The 19,913-nt window shown below is 38.2% G+C and overlaps 1 protein-coding gene across 1 annotated transcript in view; it reads right to left on the bottom strand.

Moving 5' to 3' along the window:
- LOC134528880 (uncharacterized) overlaps positions 1-19,913 on the bottom strand; it is a 530,965-nt gene that overhangs the window by 67,135 nt on the left and 443,917 nt on the right. The window contains exons 29-30 of the mRNA XM_063362546.1: positions 12,767-12,997; positions 10,837-10,984 (exon numbers count right to left, since the gene is read on the bottom strand). Coding sequence (XP_063218616.1) covers positions 10,837-10,984; positions 12,767-12,997 — 379 coding nt within the window. The remainder of the gene's footprint in view (positions 1-10,836; positions 10,985-12,766; positions 12,998-19,913) is intronic.

Here is a 19,913-nt window from a genome sequence, read left to right on the forward strand (position 1 = left end):
TCCAACAGCTCCAAAAAAAGGCTCCAAAAGCTCCAACAGCCTCCAAATGCTTAGCACAGTTCCAAATGCTCCAACAGCTCCAAAAAAAGGCTCCAAATGCTCCAACAGCCTCCAAATGCTTAACACAGCTCCAATTGGCTCCAAATGCATAACGCTGCTCCAAACGGCCTCCAAATGCTTGACAGCTCCAAATGCTTCAAAAGGCTCCAAATGCTCCAAATGCTCCAAACGGCCTCCAAATGGCTCCAACAGCTCCAACAGCCTCCAAATGCTTGACAGCTCCAAATGTTTCCAGCAGCTCCAAATGCTCCAAATGGCTCCAACAGCCTCCAAATGCTTAACACAGCTCTAAATGGCTCCAACAGCTCCAAAAGACTCCAAATGCTTCAAAAGGCTCCAATTGCTCCAAGAGCTCCATCTTCAATTGGTTCCAACTGATTCCTATTACTTTTATCGAACTTGGCATGATTTCTAACATGTCTTTATCAGTATACATTTTGACTGGCAGTGGTAGCGTTTTTTACACCTTTAAGTTATAAGTTTTATTTAGAAATCAGATTTCGATAAATGATAGCTTCCATCTGGAAAGAAAATATATTAATTTATCTTCAAGTTTATACACATACATTTAATTTAATCCATTATTGTATGTAGCCAGCTTCCCTCAGTTCTTTGAGTATGAAGGATATTTCTTTAATGTTCGAATAGTTTCCTGCACAAAGCGATCCATGTAGTAGTCGTAGCTTGTTAACCAATATGTTAGGATCTTCCCATGAGGTATAATCAATCTCTTCTGCTGCCTTCATCATCCTTGCATGTTTATAATAAATATTATCTCTGGTGTCTATCGTTTTAACACCAACCACAAGGTCACTTTCGTCATCTTGCCAGTGATTATCACAAGCTTGATCAGGATAATTTATTACGTCGTTTCCATCGTTTTGGTCTCAAACCACCATCACAGTCTTCGCTCTTGCATGCTTTTGGTGCTTCAGTACAGTACTCAATCATGTCAGCCTCAGATGTGTCACCACAATCTTCAATCATGCCAGCTTCTGATGTGTCACCACAGTCTTCAATCATGTCAGCACCACAAACTTGATCAGGATAATTTATTTTATTACGTCGTTTCCATCGTTTTGGTCTCAGACTGCCATCACAGTCTTCGATCTTGCCTGCTTTAGGTGTTTCAGTACAGTACTCAATCATGTCAGCCTCAGATGTGTCACCACAATCTTCAATCATGCCAGCCTCAGATGATTCATCAAAGTCTTCGACCTTGTAAGCTTCAGGTGGTTCTCCATCTTTCACATTTTCATGGAGACGACTAGATATTGGATTAAATATATTTTCATTTCTAATGTGGTTACAACTTCCTTCGTTTGTTTTAAATTTTAAATTATCTTGATCTAGATCAGTAATTTTAGCATTAGCTTTTTCGCCTTCGTTCCTCTTCCGCGATGTTGTAGCCCAGTCTTCGTTATCTTTATTCATCTTAATTGTACAGGTCTTGTAATGTCTATCCAAGTAATATCTTCTACCAAAGGATTTCTGACACTGACTGCAATGAAATGGTTTTTGACAAGGACCCAAATTACACTCGCTTCTCTCATGTCGTTTAGCATTCTTTCTCAAGGTAAACACCTTGCTACAGTATCTACAGTGATGACGTTTTGATACAGCAACAAATCCCGTTTCAGGATTCATATTAGTTATTGAGACTAATGCCAGATGCAAACTAAGAGTTTTAAATTAGATATATTACTTAAATAGAATTTTTTAATTATTTCATCAGCGAGAATTAATTTATCTCATTCAAAGGTACTTGTTGCAAGTAGTTCTGCTTTTCAACAACAGATGTCGCCACATGTTACTTGCAGGTAAATAATATTTAGTTCTTTTATGCGGGATGCGGGATGCTCACTAACGATCGCAAAAGAAGGATGGCTTCGCTAGACTCCAAGGAGAAGGAAGTTCGTCCATCCTGTTAGTGCTTCTTAGATTTCTCAGAGATTATTCGACTGAGTAAAGATATTTTTTTTTTTAAATTTCCACCTGATAAAAATATTACAAGTGCTGATTTATTGGCAGAATTTCAATAATTAAATGCAACCTTGAATAAAAAATGACATGACTCATTAAGTAAAAAATTCTTCATGCAGAGATCAATTCCTCATCAGTAACCAGAAGCACTCGGAGAAAACCATCAGATGTCTAGTCAGGAATAATCAGAAGCACCCAGAGAAAACCATCAAAATATTGTCAAGAATAATCAGGAGCACACGGAGAAAACTACCATAATATTGTAAAGAATAAACGGGAGCACACGGAGAAATCCACCATAATATTGACAAGAATAATCAGGAGCACACGGAGAAAACCACCGCAAGTTTTCTTTGATATCATAAAATTTCAGGAAAAAAAAATAATACTAAAAATAAAAATAAATTAATAAAAAATTTAAAAAAAATAAAATAAAAAAAATACATAAATATATTCTGCTAGCTTGTGAACTTCTCATTGTTGAACAAAGATAGAGTTCTAGTACAAGCCAGAATTTTATGTATTTTTTTATTTTATTTTTTTTAATTTTTTATTAATTTATTTTTATTTTTAGTATTATTTTTTTTTCCTGAAATTTTATGATATCAAAGAAAACTTGCGGTGGTTTTCTCCGTGTGCTCCTGATTATTCTTGTCAATATTATGGTGGATTTCTCCGTGTGCTCCCGTTTATTCTTTACAATATTATGGTAGTTTTCTCCGTGTGCTCCTGATTATTCTTGACAATATTTTGATGGTTTTCTCTGGGTGCTTCTGATTATTCCTGACTAGACATCTGATGGTTTTCTCCGAGTGCTTCTGGTTACTGATGAGGAATTGATCTCTGCATGAAGAATTTTTTACTTAATGAGTCATGTCATTTTTTATTCAAGGTTGCATTTAATTATTGAAATTCTGCCAATAAATCAGCACTTGTAATATTTTTATCAGGTGGAAATTTAAAAAAAAAATATCATTACTCAGTCGAATAATCTCTGAGAAATCTAAGAAGCACTAACAGGATGGACGAACTTCCTTCTCCTTGGAGTCTAGCGAAGCCATCCTTCTTTTGCGATCGTTAGTGAGCATCCCGCATCCCGCATAAAAGAACTAAATATTATTTACCTGCAAGTAACATGTGGCGACATCTGTTGTTGAAAAGCAGAACTACTTGCAACAAGTACCTTTGAATGAGATAAATTAATTCTCGCTGATGAAATAATTAAAAAATTCTATTTAAGTAATATATCTAATTTAAAACTCTTAGTTTGCATCTGGCATTAGTCTCAATAACTAATATGAATCCTGAAACGGGATTTGTTGCTGTATCAAAACGTCATCACTGTAGATACTGTAGCAAGGTGTTTACCTTGAGAAAGAATGCTAAACGACATGAGAGAAGCGAGTGTAATTTGGGTCCTTGTCAAAAACCATTTCATTGCAGTCAGTGTCAGAAATCCTTTGGTAGAAGATATTACTTGGATAGACATTACAAGACCTGTACAATTAAGATGAATAAAGATAACGAAGACTGGGCTACAACATCGCGGAAGAGGAACGAAGGCGAAAAAGCTAATGCTAAAATTACTGATCTAGATCAAGATAATAATTTAAAATTTAAAACAAACGAAGGAAGTTGTAACCACATTAGAAATGAAAATATATTTACTCCAATATCTAGTCGTCTCCATGAAAATGTGAAAGATGGAGAACCACCTGAAGCTTACAAGGTCGAAGACTTTGATGAATCATCTGAGGCTGGCATGATTGAAGATTGTGGTGACACATCTGAGGCTGACATGATTGAGTACTGTACTGAAGCACCAAAAGCATGCAAGAGCGAAGACTGTGATGGTGGTTTGAGACCAAAACGATGGAAACGACGTAATAAATTATCCTGATCAAGCTTGTGATAATCACTGGCAAGATGACGAAAGTGACCTTGTGGTTGGTGTTAAAACGATAGACACCAGAGATAATATTTATTATAAACATGCAAGGATGATGAAGGCAGCAGAAGAGATTGATTATACCTCATGGGAAGATCCTAACATATTGGTTAACAAGCTACGACTACTACATGGATCGCTTTGTGCAGGAAACTATTCGAACATTAAAGAAATATCCTTCATACTCAAAGAACTGAGGGAAGCTGGCTACATACAATAATGGATTAAATTAAATGTATCTGTATAAACTTGAAGATAAATTATTATATTTTCTTTCCATATGGAAGCTATGATTTATCGAAATCTGATTTCTAAATAAAACTTATAACTTAAAGGTGTAAAAAACGCTACCACTGCCAGTCAAAATGTATACTGATAAAGACATGTTAGAAATCATGCCAAGTTCGATAAAAGTAATAGGAATCAGTTGGAACCAATTGAAGATGGAGCTCTTGGAGCAATTGGAGCCTTTTGAAGCATTTGGAGTCTTTTGGAGCTGTTGGAGCCATTTAGAGCTGTGTTAAGCATTTGGAGGCTGTTGGAGCCATTTGGAGCATTTGGAGCTGCTGGAAACATTTGGAGCTGTCAAGCATTTGGAGGCTGTTGGAGCTGTTGGAGCCATTTGGAGGCCGTTTGGAGCATTTGGAGCCATTTGGAGCTGTGTTATGCATTTGGAGCCAATTGGAGCTGTGTTAAGCATTTGGAGGCTGTTGGAGCATTTGGAGCCTTTTTTTGGAGCTGTTGGAGCATTTGGAACTGTGTTAAGCATTTGGAGGCTGTTGGAGCTTTTGGAGCCTTTTTTTGGAGCTGTTGGAGCATTTGGAGCTGCTGGAGACATTTGGAGCTGTCAAGCATTTGGAGGCCGTTTGGAGCATTTGGAGCCATTTGGAGCTGTGTTATGCATTTGGAGGCTGTTGGAGCCATTTGGAGCATTTGGAGCTGCTCGAAACATTTGGAGCTGTCAAGCATTTGGAGGCTGTTGGAGCTGTTGGAGCCATTTGGAGGCCGTTTGGAGCATTTGGAGCATTTGGAGCATTTGGAGCTGTCAAGCATTTGGAGGCCGTTTGGAGCATTTGGAGCCATTTGGAGCTGTGTTATGCATTTGGAGGCTGTTGGAGCCATTTGGAGCATTTGGAGCATTTGGAGCTGCTCGAAACATTTGGAGCTGTCAAGCATTTGGAGGCTGTTGGAGCTGTTGGAGACATTTGGAGCTGTCAAGCATTTGGAGGCCGTTTGGAGCATTTGGAGCCATTTAGAGCTGTGTTAAGCATTTGGAGGCTGTTGGAGCCATTTGGAGCATTTGGAGCTGCTCGAAACATTTGGAGCTGTCAAGCATTTGGAGGCTGTTGGAGCTGTTGGAGCCATTTGGAGGCCGTTTGGAGCATTTGGAGCATTTGGAGCCTTTTGAAGCATTTGGAGCTGTCAAGCATTTGGAGGCCGTTTGGAGCATTTGGAGCCATTTAGAGCTGTGTTAAGCATTTGGAGGCTGTTGGAGCCATTTGGAGCATTTGGAGCTGCTCGAAACATTTGGAGCTGTCAAGCATTTGGAGGCTGTTGGAGCTGTTGGAGCCATTTGGAGGCCGTTTGGAGCATTTGGAGCATTTGGAGCTGCTCGAAACATTTGGAGCTGTCAAGCATTTGGAGGCCGTTTGGAGCATTTGGAGCCATTTAGAGCTGTGTTAAGCATTTGGAGGCTGTTGGAGCCATTTGGAGCATTTGGAGCTGCTCGAAACATTTGGAGCTGTCAAGCATTTGGAGGCTGTTGGAGCTGTTGGAGCCATTTGGAGGCCGTTTGGAGCATTTGGAGCATTTGGAGCCTTTTGAAGCATTTGGAGCTGTCAAGCATTTGGAGGCCGTTTGGAGCATTTGGAGCCATTTGGAGCTAAGAAGTAGTCGTACGTCTATGCAGGGCTAAATTTTTATAAGATTGCTGTCTTTCGCAAGTGATTCTGTAGTAGGATAGAAATTGTGTAATAAATATTATGTTTGTTAAAGACTTTTAGGTGTTTTATTCCTCGAACCTTACACTTTTCTGGTATTTTAATTAAATTTATTTTAGCTTCGTCCAGGATCGTGTCAAGGACCTTAGTCGATCCAATCAATCAGTATATAGATTACAAATTTATTTAATGAATTTTAAACTTTTTCCCGAATCTCTAGCATTAAAATTACGAATTTCCAATATGGTAGTCTTGACGTCTGATAGGATGATGGTAGTAGAGGATTTAAAGTCTCTTTACGAAAGTTTAACATGGTTTATTGAAATTATTATTTTTTCATAAAATTAAACATTATTGCATCGATCGGGTATCGAACCGAGGACGGGAATCGATCGAATCAATATGTAAATTAATGAGTGATTTATTTAATGAATTTTGGAACTTTTCCCGAATTTCTAGCTAAATAATTACGGATTTTCAAGATGGCGGCCAAATTTCAAGATGGCGGGTGTCACAGTAATAATAAATGATTACTGCACTCTAGCGGATAAGAACTAAACTAACATGGTGTCAGCGCACTCTCGCCGACGAAAACAAGATGGTGGTCTCCAGCATCAAAGACAAGATGGCGGACATGACGTCATACTAGGTGACGATATATATGCTTTGAAAAAAAGTGGTGGGAGTCAGTCTGTCAGCGTCCACTGTGAGGGAAGGATCGGTCGCCATTTTTTAATTTTTTTGCACTCGTCGGGTTCGAACCGAGGACTCCGAGCTCCATGTCGTAAAAGTATATTTTTTATTAATAATTTATTAAAATTTTATTAATTGAATTTTTTTATAAATTTTAAAAAAAATTTCATTAAAATCGGATAGTAAAGTTAAAGATGGCGGCCGTAACGAAAATTGCAACGGTGATGTCATAATCCATGATGACGTCAGAGGCTTATCGTAGGCTGTAGACATGGATGCTTAAGCCTACATATGGACATTTCTAGCCGCTGGGATTTTTAAGGACTGAAAACGGGAAATTTTCCCTCGAAATGGGAATTTTTCCCTCGAAAAGAGAAATTTTTAATTTGTGGAATTTTTTGAAAATTTTTGGCGGAATTTTTTTCCACAGAAATGTAAATTGTGACGAATTTTGGACAATTTTTGCCCAATTTTGGCGGATTTTGACACATTTTGAGGGTCAAAGGTCGAGGTCAAACTTGTCCCGTTACGCTATGTCCCGTTACACTCCTCCAAGATGGCCGCAGTGACGTCACAATCCAATATGGCGGACACCGGCACCGGCACCACACCCAGAACCCGTGCGCTCGGAGCCCCATTCCTATACTACTGGGGATCGATGATTCTTTATAAATAGGTATATTTCCCCCCTTTGGAAATTTAATTGTTGCGACCCTGAGTTGAACAAACTATAAATCGAATAAAGCCATCAACACAGACTTTTTATTACATCACCATGTATTCACTATACCAGCATCAACAGGTAAGGTCTTTCCGGGTCATCTAAAAATTGTGCTTGAATGAAGAAGACTAAACAGGGGGGAAAATGGAACTCGCTGTGAAATGCAAAGCAGTACAGAACTCGAAGCCGCCTGAACTTCGAGATGTTGCGATCTAACTCAAGAATAAGTTTGATCAATGTCTTGCATGTTTGCACTCCATGATTTCGGACTGCAACAATGTATTATAATGCACGTTTCAACGCGTTATAGTCATCGAAGTCGTTAGAGACGATGAAATATGGCCAGATGAGAATAGACGATGGAGTATCGAAGGAACGAATTGTTGAGAGAAACCGGCTCAAGGCCAAGTCCGCCATGTTTCCTCTTGCCATAAATCCGGACTTGATCCCTTCGAAAATTAAAATAAGTTTATATTTGAAATATTTTTTCTGGCATCCAGCTTGGTAAAATCTGATCTCAAACATCCGCTATCATAATTTACATGCATAATATGGTTTAGTTTGTGGTTATGTATATGTAAATTTGTTTCTTGGTGTTAAGAGAAAAGCTTTTTTTATCATTAAAGCGAGCAAAACATAACTAGGCATAGCAAAAGATTACCCGTGGTAAAGGGGACTTTGCGTTCGAATGCATAAGATACAGGTAAGTTTTTAAGTTACAAGAGTCATTAAAGATAAATTTACATAATGTCATCTGGCATGGAAACTGCTTTATGAATTAAAATTTGCCTTCCTGGGGACACATACGACGTGCAGAGCTTCAGAAGAAACCTACACGATTTGAAAACTACTCAAGATACCCGAGTGGAGTCTGTTCACGAAAAGCAATTAAGGATAAGCTGAGGACGGATGAGTATTTCTGCTTTTTTTTTTTTTTTTTTTTTTTTCTAACTGTATTTTCAGAAGAGTGAAATAACTAAATCACGTGTTTTCAGAATTATGTTTGGTACAGATTATTGAAAGCGCTCAGGGGACTTGCATTTGACCTTTCTTCGTTTCTCCGCCATATATTAATTAAATAGTACAATTTTGAACTTTGAAATCCATTTTTTCCCGCCCGCCGCCCTCTTTATTGGGGTGAACTATGTGGCCTCCCCTCAAGTTACCCTCACGCGTCGCCACCGGAAATAACCAAGCTGTTGTGGGGGGTTGTGGGGGGACTCGTGGTTCCTGGAGGGAGGCGCGGGACTGTAGTTCCGCCCGCCTCCACCGCGCGCTGGTGTCGCTAGTAGTCGAGGGCGCGACCTGCGGCTGGTGTCGCGGGCGCATCAACCACAATGTTGAGGTGCAGGCCGCTTCGAGTGTTGTACTGCTTTGCATTTCACCTTTCACAGCGAGTTACATCCCCCCCCCCCCCCCTGTTTAGTCTCCTTCACGTAAGCACAAATCTCATAGTTTCCATATGCACGACGAGAAGACTGCGTAACAGTTCAAAGCCTTGCGCTTAAAGGCGATACCGCGCTAAAACACCAGCGAGCATCGCATTTATCATCCCGCCTCACTAATAGAAATACATCCATGAATAGGTGGGCCCCTTAACACTAGCGGGTAACAAGAAAGCCAAATTTGCGATCGACACTAGCATACACTAGCAGACAAAAAGACAATCCAATAAGCTGAACTCAAGATGGTTGCCGTGATTTCACATTGTCGGGAGTAATATATGTTTTGGTAGAAGTGGCGGGTTTCAGTATGCTGGTAAATGTTGTGGAGGAAGGTTCTTTGTAGTTGTTTTTACAAGTATATACGGCAGGAATCGAACCGAGAACTTCCGAAGTCCGTGATGTGTGTTATCACTAAATATTTTTTTAAAAATATTTTGGAATTGTTTTAATATTTTCATTAATTAATGGTCGGGTTACAATCAGGGACTTCGAAGTCCATTACGTAAGTGCTTGTTATTACAAATTTTATACATATTATAATAATTCATACCTTTTAATTTATTTTAAATCTTTAATTAAATCTAACACGACCTATTCAATACGATGGCCGCGAATTCACGAAGCCGATATAGTGGCATCCAAGATGGTGGTGGCCGAGACAGTCCAGGTCGCCGAACCCGGTACCAACACCAGACTGGACTCCAGTTTCCGAACAGCTAAAATAAACTACTAGTATTTGTTTAAGAATAACTATTTTATTTTGATGGAGAGCTAATCTCCCAGTTGGGTCACTTTCTACTTCATAAATCACACTTTCACTGACATTTGATTCATTTATATAAACTTGCTGAAAGTTAGGTATGTCACATGGTAGCATACGTACATGTTAACATTAAAACATTTATAGTATGAACATTGGTTCAAAGACACTACAAAAAACAGAATTGCCAAAAAAAAGTGTAACCTTACCCCGAATACAGTGTACGTGTTTATATTAATCGCATCATCTCAAGTCCTCACACATTCTACGTCAGTTTTTGCCTAACTGTTCTATAAATGCGGATGAGATTTTCCAACTCTTAACTGCAATAAAACATACAGCCGTTTGTAAGTACTGCGAATAATCACACGTTTCCTAGCATAAGAATATTTTTTTTTCTTGTGGCGCCTTCATTACTCACTTCACCTGGGGCATGGAGCAAGAGGGTGAGAAAATTCGCGGATTCATAGACTGCACAGTCCTCTGCATCCTCGGGCTGATGGTACACATTTACACTGACTTTAACTTGCAAGAAATCTAAACTGAATTGCTGCAAATGAGTTACTTATCTCACTGACGGTTTCGCAAAGGCTCAGAGTTCATTAGTCCTCCAAAGGGCCAGTCAAAATTAATGGTTTCAGTTTTAACCAAATGCGAAGTAATTTCATTAATGTTTCCAATGTATTATCATATTTTATTCTTAAAAAATAATGCAATGTTTTGCAGGAAAAGTTAATAAACAACACGTATAAAAGGTAAGTAGAGACACTTTGTTTTGCGGAAACTTTTCGTACCAAAGTATTTACACACCAGCTCTTTCTTGATACTATAATTGGTAGACTCGTTAAAAAAAATTAGCTTTTTTGAGACGTATCACAAACTTTTGACAGTATAGGAACCTCATTATTATTGTCCATGTCAGTGAAGCATGTACTTCCTATACACCAGAAGTTCTATAATAAACTTCCAGGGTTGTTTTTTGATCATTTTAAATAAAAAAATTAAAAATGTCCATTCACACTTGTACCTAGCTGCACTATTTTCTATTTTATTAAAGTAATGCTACACCATTGAAGTTTTCATTATAACCTTGTTTGCTCACCCGTTCACAAGCATCCTGGCCGAATTGAACTATCGCTATAAAGTTTACAATTGCTGTTGAAGGGAAGCAGAATTATAACCTTGTTTACTCACCCGTTCACAAGCATCCTGGCAGAATTGAACTGTCGCTATAAAGTTCACAGTTACTGTTGAAGGGAAGCAGAATTATAACCTTGTTTACTCACCCGTTCACAAGCATCCTGGCAGAATTGAACTGTCGCTATAAAGTTCACAGTTGCTGTTGAAGGGAAGCGGAATGCTTTAAAGTCTGCAGATAATTCTCTGTTGTGCCCTAATCGTAGTTCCGGGAATATGGTTGGATCTCGCGGGCAACTAACGAAACAAATCATTCACATTTTTCATGAGTTTATAACAATATGATTGATAGGCTTAGAAGATGAAATTATGTACCAGGCACATAAAGTTCTGTAACTTTATTATATTGTTTTAATAGCTTTACAACACAAAATTATTGATAATTATATTACATAACATTTTAGAATGTACCAACCAGGCACATCATAATTTTCTTTATATTTCTGAAAACATTTGTTTTTCAAAAAGATTGTTTTACTAACTTTAGTATAAAATTCAATAATGTTTTTAACAGTAATTGAATGAAGACTACAAGTACCTATCAATTAAACCATTAGTAATAATTTTTTTTAATTTATAATGTTTTATTGTTACTTTTGAAGAAAAGTAATTCTTACAAGAGATATGACAGATAAGTGATTATTAGATATTATCATTATTATTTGTTACTTTTCTGTGTTGGATGTTTTTTCTTGTGAATTAATTTGTTTTATTTTAATTCTTATTTCTTTTTCAGTTATAAACAATTTTATCACAATTTGGATATTAACTAATACACTTTACTTATTTAAGAGCTATATCAGTAACTTTATGTACAAAAACCATTAAGCAAATTAAGATGCATTATTATATTTAGCTTCTCTCTTGCTCAGAAATCAAAGATGTTTGCTGTAATGAATTCTAAATGAAAAAAAACAACCTTAATTTACAATGATATTGTTTCTTTCAACTAAATGTGACGTAACTGAAGACAGTTTTTTTATCTCTTGCATCTATGCATGTTGCAAAATTTACACTAACTATTGAGGAGTCTTAATGGTATGAACATAGCACACACAATTTTATTTTGTAAATTTAAGGAAACATCTGTGCAGTTCAATACACTGCCTGTTGTAAAGGTTGAAATATGTGTATTTTCAAATTCTTTTAAGCTTCAAGGCAAGCAAGTTTTTAATCAGCTGTAACTGTACTGATTAGTTCTTTCTGAAGAAATATGTTTTACTTGTAATAGAAAATAAATTATTATTTTCAAAATATAGTTTGTTTACTTTATTGCATTTAAGTCCATTGCATCATTATTATAGTGCGACTAGCTATACTGTGAGGTAATAACTTTTGGTCACATCGTTTACACCATTTTTTTCTGTCTTTCAACTGGTTAAAAATTACACAAAATACAGAAAAATGTAAAGGTAGAAAATTGAGACATATGGACATTTTGGATGGACCCATGATCCTCACCACATGAGCACAATACCTAGAAAACACAGCCACAGAGGACCCGGCAGATGTCAATTAATCAGAGAGTATTGCCTTATAGTGTGTCACAGTAACGCATAAGATATTTCCAGGCACTATATGTGACAAGCATCACACTTTGCATGCAGGTAGTCATAACAGCCTGTGTTCAAACCATATTTTCAACTGTTCGTTGCACACGGTGTTTAGCCAGGCTACGGGGTCTAGCTATACGCGCATCGAATGCTTTGGACAGCAGCTTGTTTTGTATAGTAAAGATGGAGACAAGAAAGGGTAGTTAGCATGTCTACAGCACAATAGTGAGTCTGTTTGCTAATGATTCACCAACTTCAAATCCTTCTCACTTAAAAGTAGTGAATATTAAACTTTATGTTTTGTGCCTTATTTTCTAATAATAATGTCATCTCTGAACAGTTGAAAAAAAAAAAAAAGAAATTTCCAGAATACTCCTTATTTTTCTTTTGAGTGAGAGTGAATAATGAAGCTTACAGGTATTTGTAGAAACAAATAAATCCGTTTTCAGATTTCTTGTATACTCACCCCACGTTATCGATAAGTGTCAATAGCTCTCCGTTATCTGTACGTGCTTCTAAGTTCCGCACAAATATCCCAAAGGCACTAGTGGGATCAATCTCTATTTTCAGTTGAAGTTCTTCACCTAGGCCCACCACAGATGCTTCGTGACCATTTCTTTTTAATATCCGCATACGGACATTTGGAGAAGGTGCGGTATTTGTGACGATGTTAGTCCCCGATGGCCGCAAGGGAACACTATAATAAATTACATATTTTTCCCTGTATTTTTGTTTGTAAAATATCACACTCAATAAATTTTTAAATGTATCATATTTTTTCCAAAACAACAAAAAATTAACATTTATACATTAATGTATACATATATACAGGATGTATCAAAATTCATGTTACAACGTTTGAGGGTAGAAAGCTCTTATTATTTGCAACCATTTTTGCCAGTAAACATGTTGCCGGAAACGCGTAGTTAAGCCCCTGTAGCCCCAGAAAGAGTCAGCGTTTGCAATCCGTTGGGCTTTGTGCGAGACGCTGTGCGAGATGCTGTGGTGAATTACGTGTTTACGACGCCGGGCAGCGCTCGAGAGGACTGTACGATGTCGAATGCTGACCCCCGCCCCTTTTTACTTCCGTTGGTGGCGCCCCCACCTCTTTTCTTCCGTTCGTGCCGTGCCATAGCACTGCGCAGCGTGACATCGCAGTGTCGCAGTGTGTTGTGATATCACTGGTGGTCTGTCGTTGACTGTTCTGTCGTACAAGGAAACTCGTGGTGTCATTTCTTTCGCTGTGGTTCTGAAAAGGACGACGTTTTAGTGGAGCTCAATGGAGTACACGTTTAGTGAGTAGACGGACATGCTGCTTGTTTACGGGGAAGCTAGACAAAATGGACGAGCCGCCCGTTGTCTGTACGAAGAACGATATCCGGGTCGTAGGATTCCAGCTCACACCATGTTTGCAAGACTTACTCAGCGAATGCGTGATACTGGTACATGTGCCGTAACAAGACCAAATGCTGGTGCTCCACGCAGGGTTCGTACTCCCAGTTTTGAAGAAGATGTACTTCAGAGATTTGAGGAGAGTCCGGATACAAGCACAAGGGAAGTAGGTTCTGATATGGACGCTGAAAAAATGGCTGTTTGGCGAGTTATTCATAAGCAACTCTTGTACCCGTACCACCTTCAAAAAGTGCAACACATGGGTCCGGCGGATCGAAGAGTATTGAGGAACCCCGAGTTAGCGGTTTTATTCAGCGATGAAGCCAAGTTCACTCAATACGTTATTCTCAATTCGCACAACAGTCATGTTTGGAATGATGTAAATCCGCATGCAACGTGTGTTACAGCTCGCCAGGAACGTTTTTCAGTTAATGTGTGGGCCGGTATTGTTGACGGCGTACTCATCGGGCCTTTTTTCTTCCACCACGACTTACCGGCGCCGGATACCTCCACTTCCTTCAGAACGAACTACCAGGTCTTCTTGAAGAGGTTCCATTGCATGTCCGACGTGTGATGTGGTACCAACATGACGGGGCACCACCTCATTTTTCCCTGCAAGTGCGAGAGTATTTAAACCAAACATTTACAAACCGATGGATTGGACGAGCGGGCCCTGTCGCATGGCCGCCAAGGTCACCGGACCTAACCCCGTTAGATTTCTTTCTGTAGGGTTACATAAAAGGGCTTATCTACGCTACGCCAGTAAAAACGGTATAAGAGCTTACACAGCGAATCATTGAAGCGTTCGAAATCATAAGGTTGACTCCACACATGCTCCAGTGTATCCGTGAAAACATGATTCGCCGTTGCCACCTTTGTGTCGCTCAAGGTGGGCGTGTTTTTGAGCCGTTGCTTTAGGCTGTCACGTTGTTAAAATGTTTGCAACAATTTCAATGTTGTGAAACAAAGCCGAAGCTGTGACTGATTTCAGAATGAAATTTAAATCTTTGCCACGATTAAAAAGGTTATTTTTCTACTCGAACGCCCCACATCCACAACATAACACTCTACAACGGGTTGTCTACGCTGACTCTTTCTGGGATAACAGGGGCTTAACTACGCGTTTCCGGTAACATGTTTATTGGCAAAAATGGTTGAAAATAATAAAAGCTTTCTACCCTCAAGCATTGTAACATGAATTTTGATACACCTGTATAATTAATGCACCTATCTTTCTCCGAATTCAATAATGCACTTTGGACAGACAGCTGAATTCAGTGCAAGGCCACAAATCAAAGTTAATGCACTGGGCTCTCCAGTTGCGAATGTTTATGTTGTAAGTATAGCACATCCCTGAATGAAGAAAAAAACAAACATGGTGGGTGAACTGTTGTAGAACCAAGACCACACTTTCGAGTTACACAAGGATTGGACCTCTTCATGTAATTTTGGTATTAATTCAAGCGAAGTTGTGTGCTTTCCACACCACCCTAAATAACTCAAGGCAGCCTCCTAATCCCACAGTGATTGCTGTTTGCATTTTTCCACTGCTGCCCAACTGACTGACAATGACTCTCATTCAAACTGCCTACATGTTATGAGCTACAGCTGTCACAACACTGAAGCCTGTCTTCAAAGTCGACATCCAGGTGATAATGATTCTTGGTATACCTATATCCCTTCGCTTGTGTATGGCAACAAGTGAAGTGTCCAGGAATAAAAGGACGAGGGTCCATTTTTACATGAACTTGAGATGGCTGAAGTTTTGAACTGTTTGAGTTATGTAGAATCCGACCGATGTTACACATTGGGATAAAAGGGTGAGTGTTTGCCTTTATGGGCAGATTAAGTTTTGTTTCACTGGGCAAAAAAGATGAGGGTCCAAGTGGTTGTAGGGTAAAAATATGAGAGTCAATGAAAGTTGGTAACACTGCACAAGGTGACCTAAGCGCTCAAGTGGATGCTCTTGGTAATATAAATATTGTTTATTTACATTTTTTCGGGGCTGCATAAAACAACGTAATTGAAGTAAGTTAGAAGTATGTGTGTAACAGTTGCGTGTCTTTTGACATAACTGCTGTTATCTACAATATGGATGACTTGGAAGAGGCGTCAACGTCTACTTGTACAAGGAAAAGAAAGTCATATGGGTGAATGCAAGATGTAGCGAAACAATTGAGGTTATGTAGCCACAAAACAGACGAGGATTAATTGTGAAAAGCTAGAATGTTTCAAATCGCTCACAACTGATGAGAGAAAATGTATTGTTATGGAATTTCATAAATTTAAGTCCTATGACGAACAATCACTGTATCTATGTGGGTTGATTACATGCAAGCCGGTTAAACGTCATCGTCCAAGAAAAGAGGAGGAAGAGGCAGATTTACTTTCGTTTCCATACTCGTATAAAGTTCGAGTTGTCAGAAATAACGAGGTGTGTGAAGTGCTGGTTTGCTACAAATCATTTTTATCGTTACATGGAATCACAGCAAAAAGTCTGCATACTTTGCAAAGTAAACTTAAAAACAGGTTCAGCTCCTTTAAATAAGATAGGAAAACATAGTACAGAGGCTAACAGATATTCGGAAGAAACAGTGAACTGTATCCTGAAGCACATCCAAACATTCAAAAACAGTTATTCTCACTATAGCCTTCAAAAAACACAGAAAGTATATTTACCTAGTGACTCTAATGTGACAAAAATGAATACCATGTAACTAGAACAATTTCCCAATAACAAAATGTCTTATGAGAAATATCGAGAAATATTTAACACTAAGTTCAACATTGCATTTGGCTATCCTAGGTATAATACGTGTGGTACATGCGATGAACTAGTAGTGAAAATTGAAAGCATACAACATAATTTAAAGGAATCTATCAACATCCAGCTCACATCAGAACTGCGGAAGTTAATTTTTGAAAAATAATTTCATCTCAAGAAGGCAGACACATATTACAAGCGGTAAAAGGCAGTAATAATAGAATCACAAAAGCATAAGACCAAGGAAGCGATTGTAATGGATTAACACAGGCAGCTGTCATTTTATATATTCAACTAGCTGCCCGACCCGGCTTCGCACGGCTATACTAATGGAAAAATATTAAGCCACATCTCCTATTTACAGTAATGGTAAATAAAAAAACAATTCAGTGAAAATTTATTACAATGCTGTATAATGTACCGGAGAGAAAATGAAAAGCACCGATGGTTTCCCGACTCGTGCACGCAACGTACAACTGATGTACCCGTACTTCGCTACGGCAGTCTACAGGCAGATCACTCTTGCGCCGCTCATTTTACATGCCCCTCCTTGTGGGTACGCCACTGCCGCGCGATGCCCGTTGCCATGGAGACGCAGAAGGCATGAACAATGCAAAATCCTGTTCTCATGCAGACAAAGTACCCACTGTTGCCTGGGTTTAACCACCCATGGGGTATAATTTTCGGAAAATGTCATCCTGCGTAACATAAGGAACATTACTGTGAAGTTTCAAGTCTGTAAAATATATATACTTGAATAAAAAGGGCAATAAAAAACAAATTAAACACAGAGAGAGAGGAAAAAAAACAATAGTTTAGGTTTGCGATTTAAAGTGATAAAAAGTATTTTAATACTAATTGAACTCTTATGAGGGTACTGATTGCTTCATTGTTAATATCACATGGGTGATTTTTACTTGTATGGGAAAATTAATAATATCTAGTGCATGGCAACAATGTTAATAGGCAATAGGAAATAAACTTCTAGCGCCTGCGGAATTGTCAACACACACTTCGTACGTGTACTGCATGTGGTATCTAACCCCCTCCAACGCATTTGATTCTAAATTGGACTTTTAGTAAGGATCCCTAATGTTATTGATAATATAATGTAGCCTATAGCCTTCTTCGATAAATTTACTATCCAACACTGAAATAATTTTTTTTCAAATCGGACCAGTGGTTCCTGAGATTAGCGCGTTCAAACAAACAAACAAATAAACTCTTCAGCTTTATAATATTAGTATGGATAAACATGTTCTCTCTACATCTCATGATATCTTCTACACTTATGCAGAAGTGCACGGGAAGAAAGAAGCCAATGACGTTTGCTCAATGTTATGGTATTTTATTTTCAACCATTATGGACCCTTATGTAAAAGAACTGACATCATTATGTGACTCATGCTGTGGACAGGATAAGAACTTCATAGTTTTTAGAATGCTACACTACATTGTACATTTTGTGAAGAAACTTACTAAAATAAAAGTTATTTTTCCACTTCGTGGACATTCGTATTTGGAATGTGATTAAAACATGGGTCTTCTGAATAAAAAACACATATTCACCTACCACGTGATTGGAACAGCGTTGTTGTAAACTCCAGGATTAAGCCTTCACCATTTACGGTGGTTTCTTGTGAGAATCAAGATATTTTCAAATCGTGGACCAAGATCCTCTCACACATATACGTGCCTAAGTGTCCCTTCCGAACAAGGCCAGTTAAAGAACTGACTTAATAAACATCACCCACGAATGATGATTTATCGAGAAACCTACAATGGTTTAGAAATTTATGCTGTCGTTATACCACCAAAAAGAAAACAACTTTCTCCAACAGAAGCAGCTTTCGACTACCGTCAATAGCATACATGGATCTGATACCCATCGCAAGACAAAAATATGATTATCTGCAGCACTTCAAAAGATTTTGTTCTAATGAAGGACAAAGTTATCTTGACAACTGCCACATGTATGACATTCTTGTAACACATGTGACATGTGAGAACAGTGTAAATAGAATGTTTAACTAAATGGCATAAACATAATAACAAAATATTGTCTTTCCATGGACCCTCATATTTCTTACTTTTTATGTTGTTGCTATAACAATATTTTTATTTTATTTTTTTAAAGTGTGGATTGAAAAAAAAATTAATTTTGATTAAAATATAGTCTTGTTAGTATTAAATATGATAGTAGGGAGGATTGTCGCAGAAATTTAAATCAAGTTTACTAAATGTTTTCAAACTTTAAAATGGTATATTCTCTAGTTCTAGTTTAATGGACATTCATCTTTTTCTTCCTGTACTCTTCATTTGGTTTTTCTACAATGTGGATCCTGCTGGCCACCTCGGTGCTGAAATGACAGTTCTTGCTCTCTGCCAAATGTTTCATTGGCCAGGAATGGTTAAAGATGTATGGTGATACACACATTGCTGTCGTCGTCAGTGTCGGAAGCCCCGAGGCCTGGTTGTCGAACAACAGAAACCCAGACAGCCACAGACCACATTTCATAATGTCACCCCGAATGAATGGACTCACCCCTTGAAAATCCCAGGACCGGCATTTCCTGTAATAGTTACAGACGTCTTCACATGGTGGGCGGAGAAATTACTGCTGACAAATGCGAGGGTAAGCACAATTGCGAATCTGCTCGAAACTGATGTCTTTGCTAGGTATAGCTATCCCAAGCATCTTCTCACTGATAATGGTCCACAGTTCAAGCGGCAGTGTTGGCACAATGAATGCCCGCAAGGATGTGTATTCCCTCATACTACTCTCATATTCCACACCGAGGAAACCCCATATATCACTGGAACCATATCATGAGAATTCAGCTCTGACTCTGAGTGGCACGTGCTCAAGATCCCTTTTCTATCCATGGGTTACACTAATACTGCCACTGGACACCTACCTACTGAACCTCCTGTAGTGTCAGAACCAAGGAGTATAGAAGTTAACAGATATTTCACTTACAGGTTAAACATAATTCCTTATTTTTTCTCGGAAAAAAGTTACTAATGAGTCTCACACTATAAACCACAAAGTATTAAAAAAAATTAGTTTTGTCCCGAACAGTATCCGGATTTAGGTTCGCCTTAGCAATATTTGGGTTCAGGATCTAGTGCTTTACAATATACATTTATAGTTTTGGTTAAATATTTAGTAATTTGTATTTTAGTGTCTTAATATTCAATCACATGAAAATTAAGGATTTTTGTAAGATTTTATTTAAGATGGAAGGTGGTGTTCGTTGCTGTTCTAAAAAAAATCTTATGTTAAGCTAGTTTCATAATACATAACCATCTTTGGCTCGTAGAATCGTGATATAAATTTACATTAATGCCCATCTAATGCAAAACATGCAAATTAGCTTTATTATAAGTGGTAGCAATAATCAATGCAAATACTCAAAATAGGAATGTACCATTAACTAGTGCCTTCAAGAGCCAA

Source organism: Bacillus rossius, chromosome 2 (assembly GCF_032445375.1).
Source record: "Bacillus rossius redtenbacheri isolate Brsri chromosome 2, Brsri_v3, whole genome shotgun sequence".
NCBI classification, from domain to species: Eukaryota; Metazoa; Arthropoda; class Insecta; order Phasmatodea; family Bacillidae; genus Bacillus; species Bacillus rossius.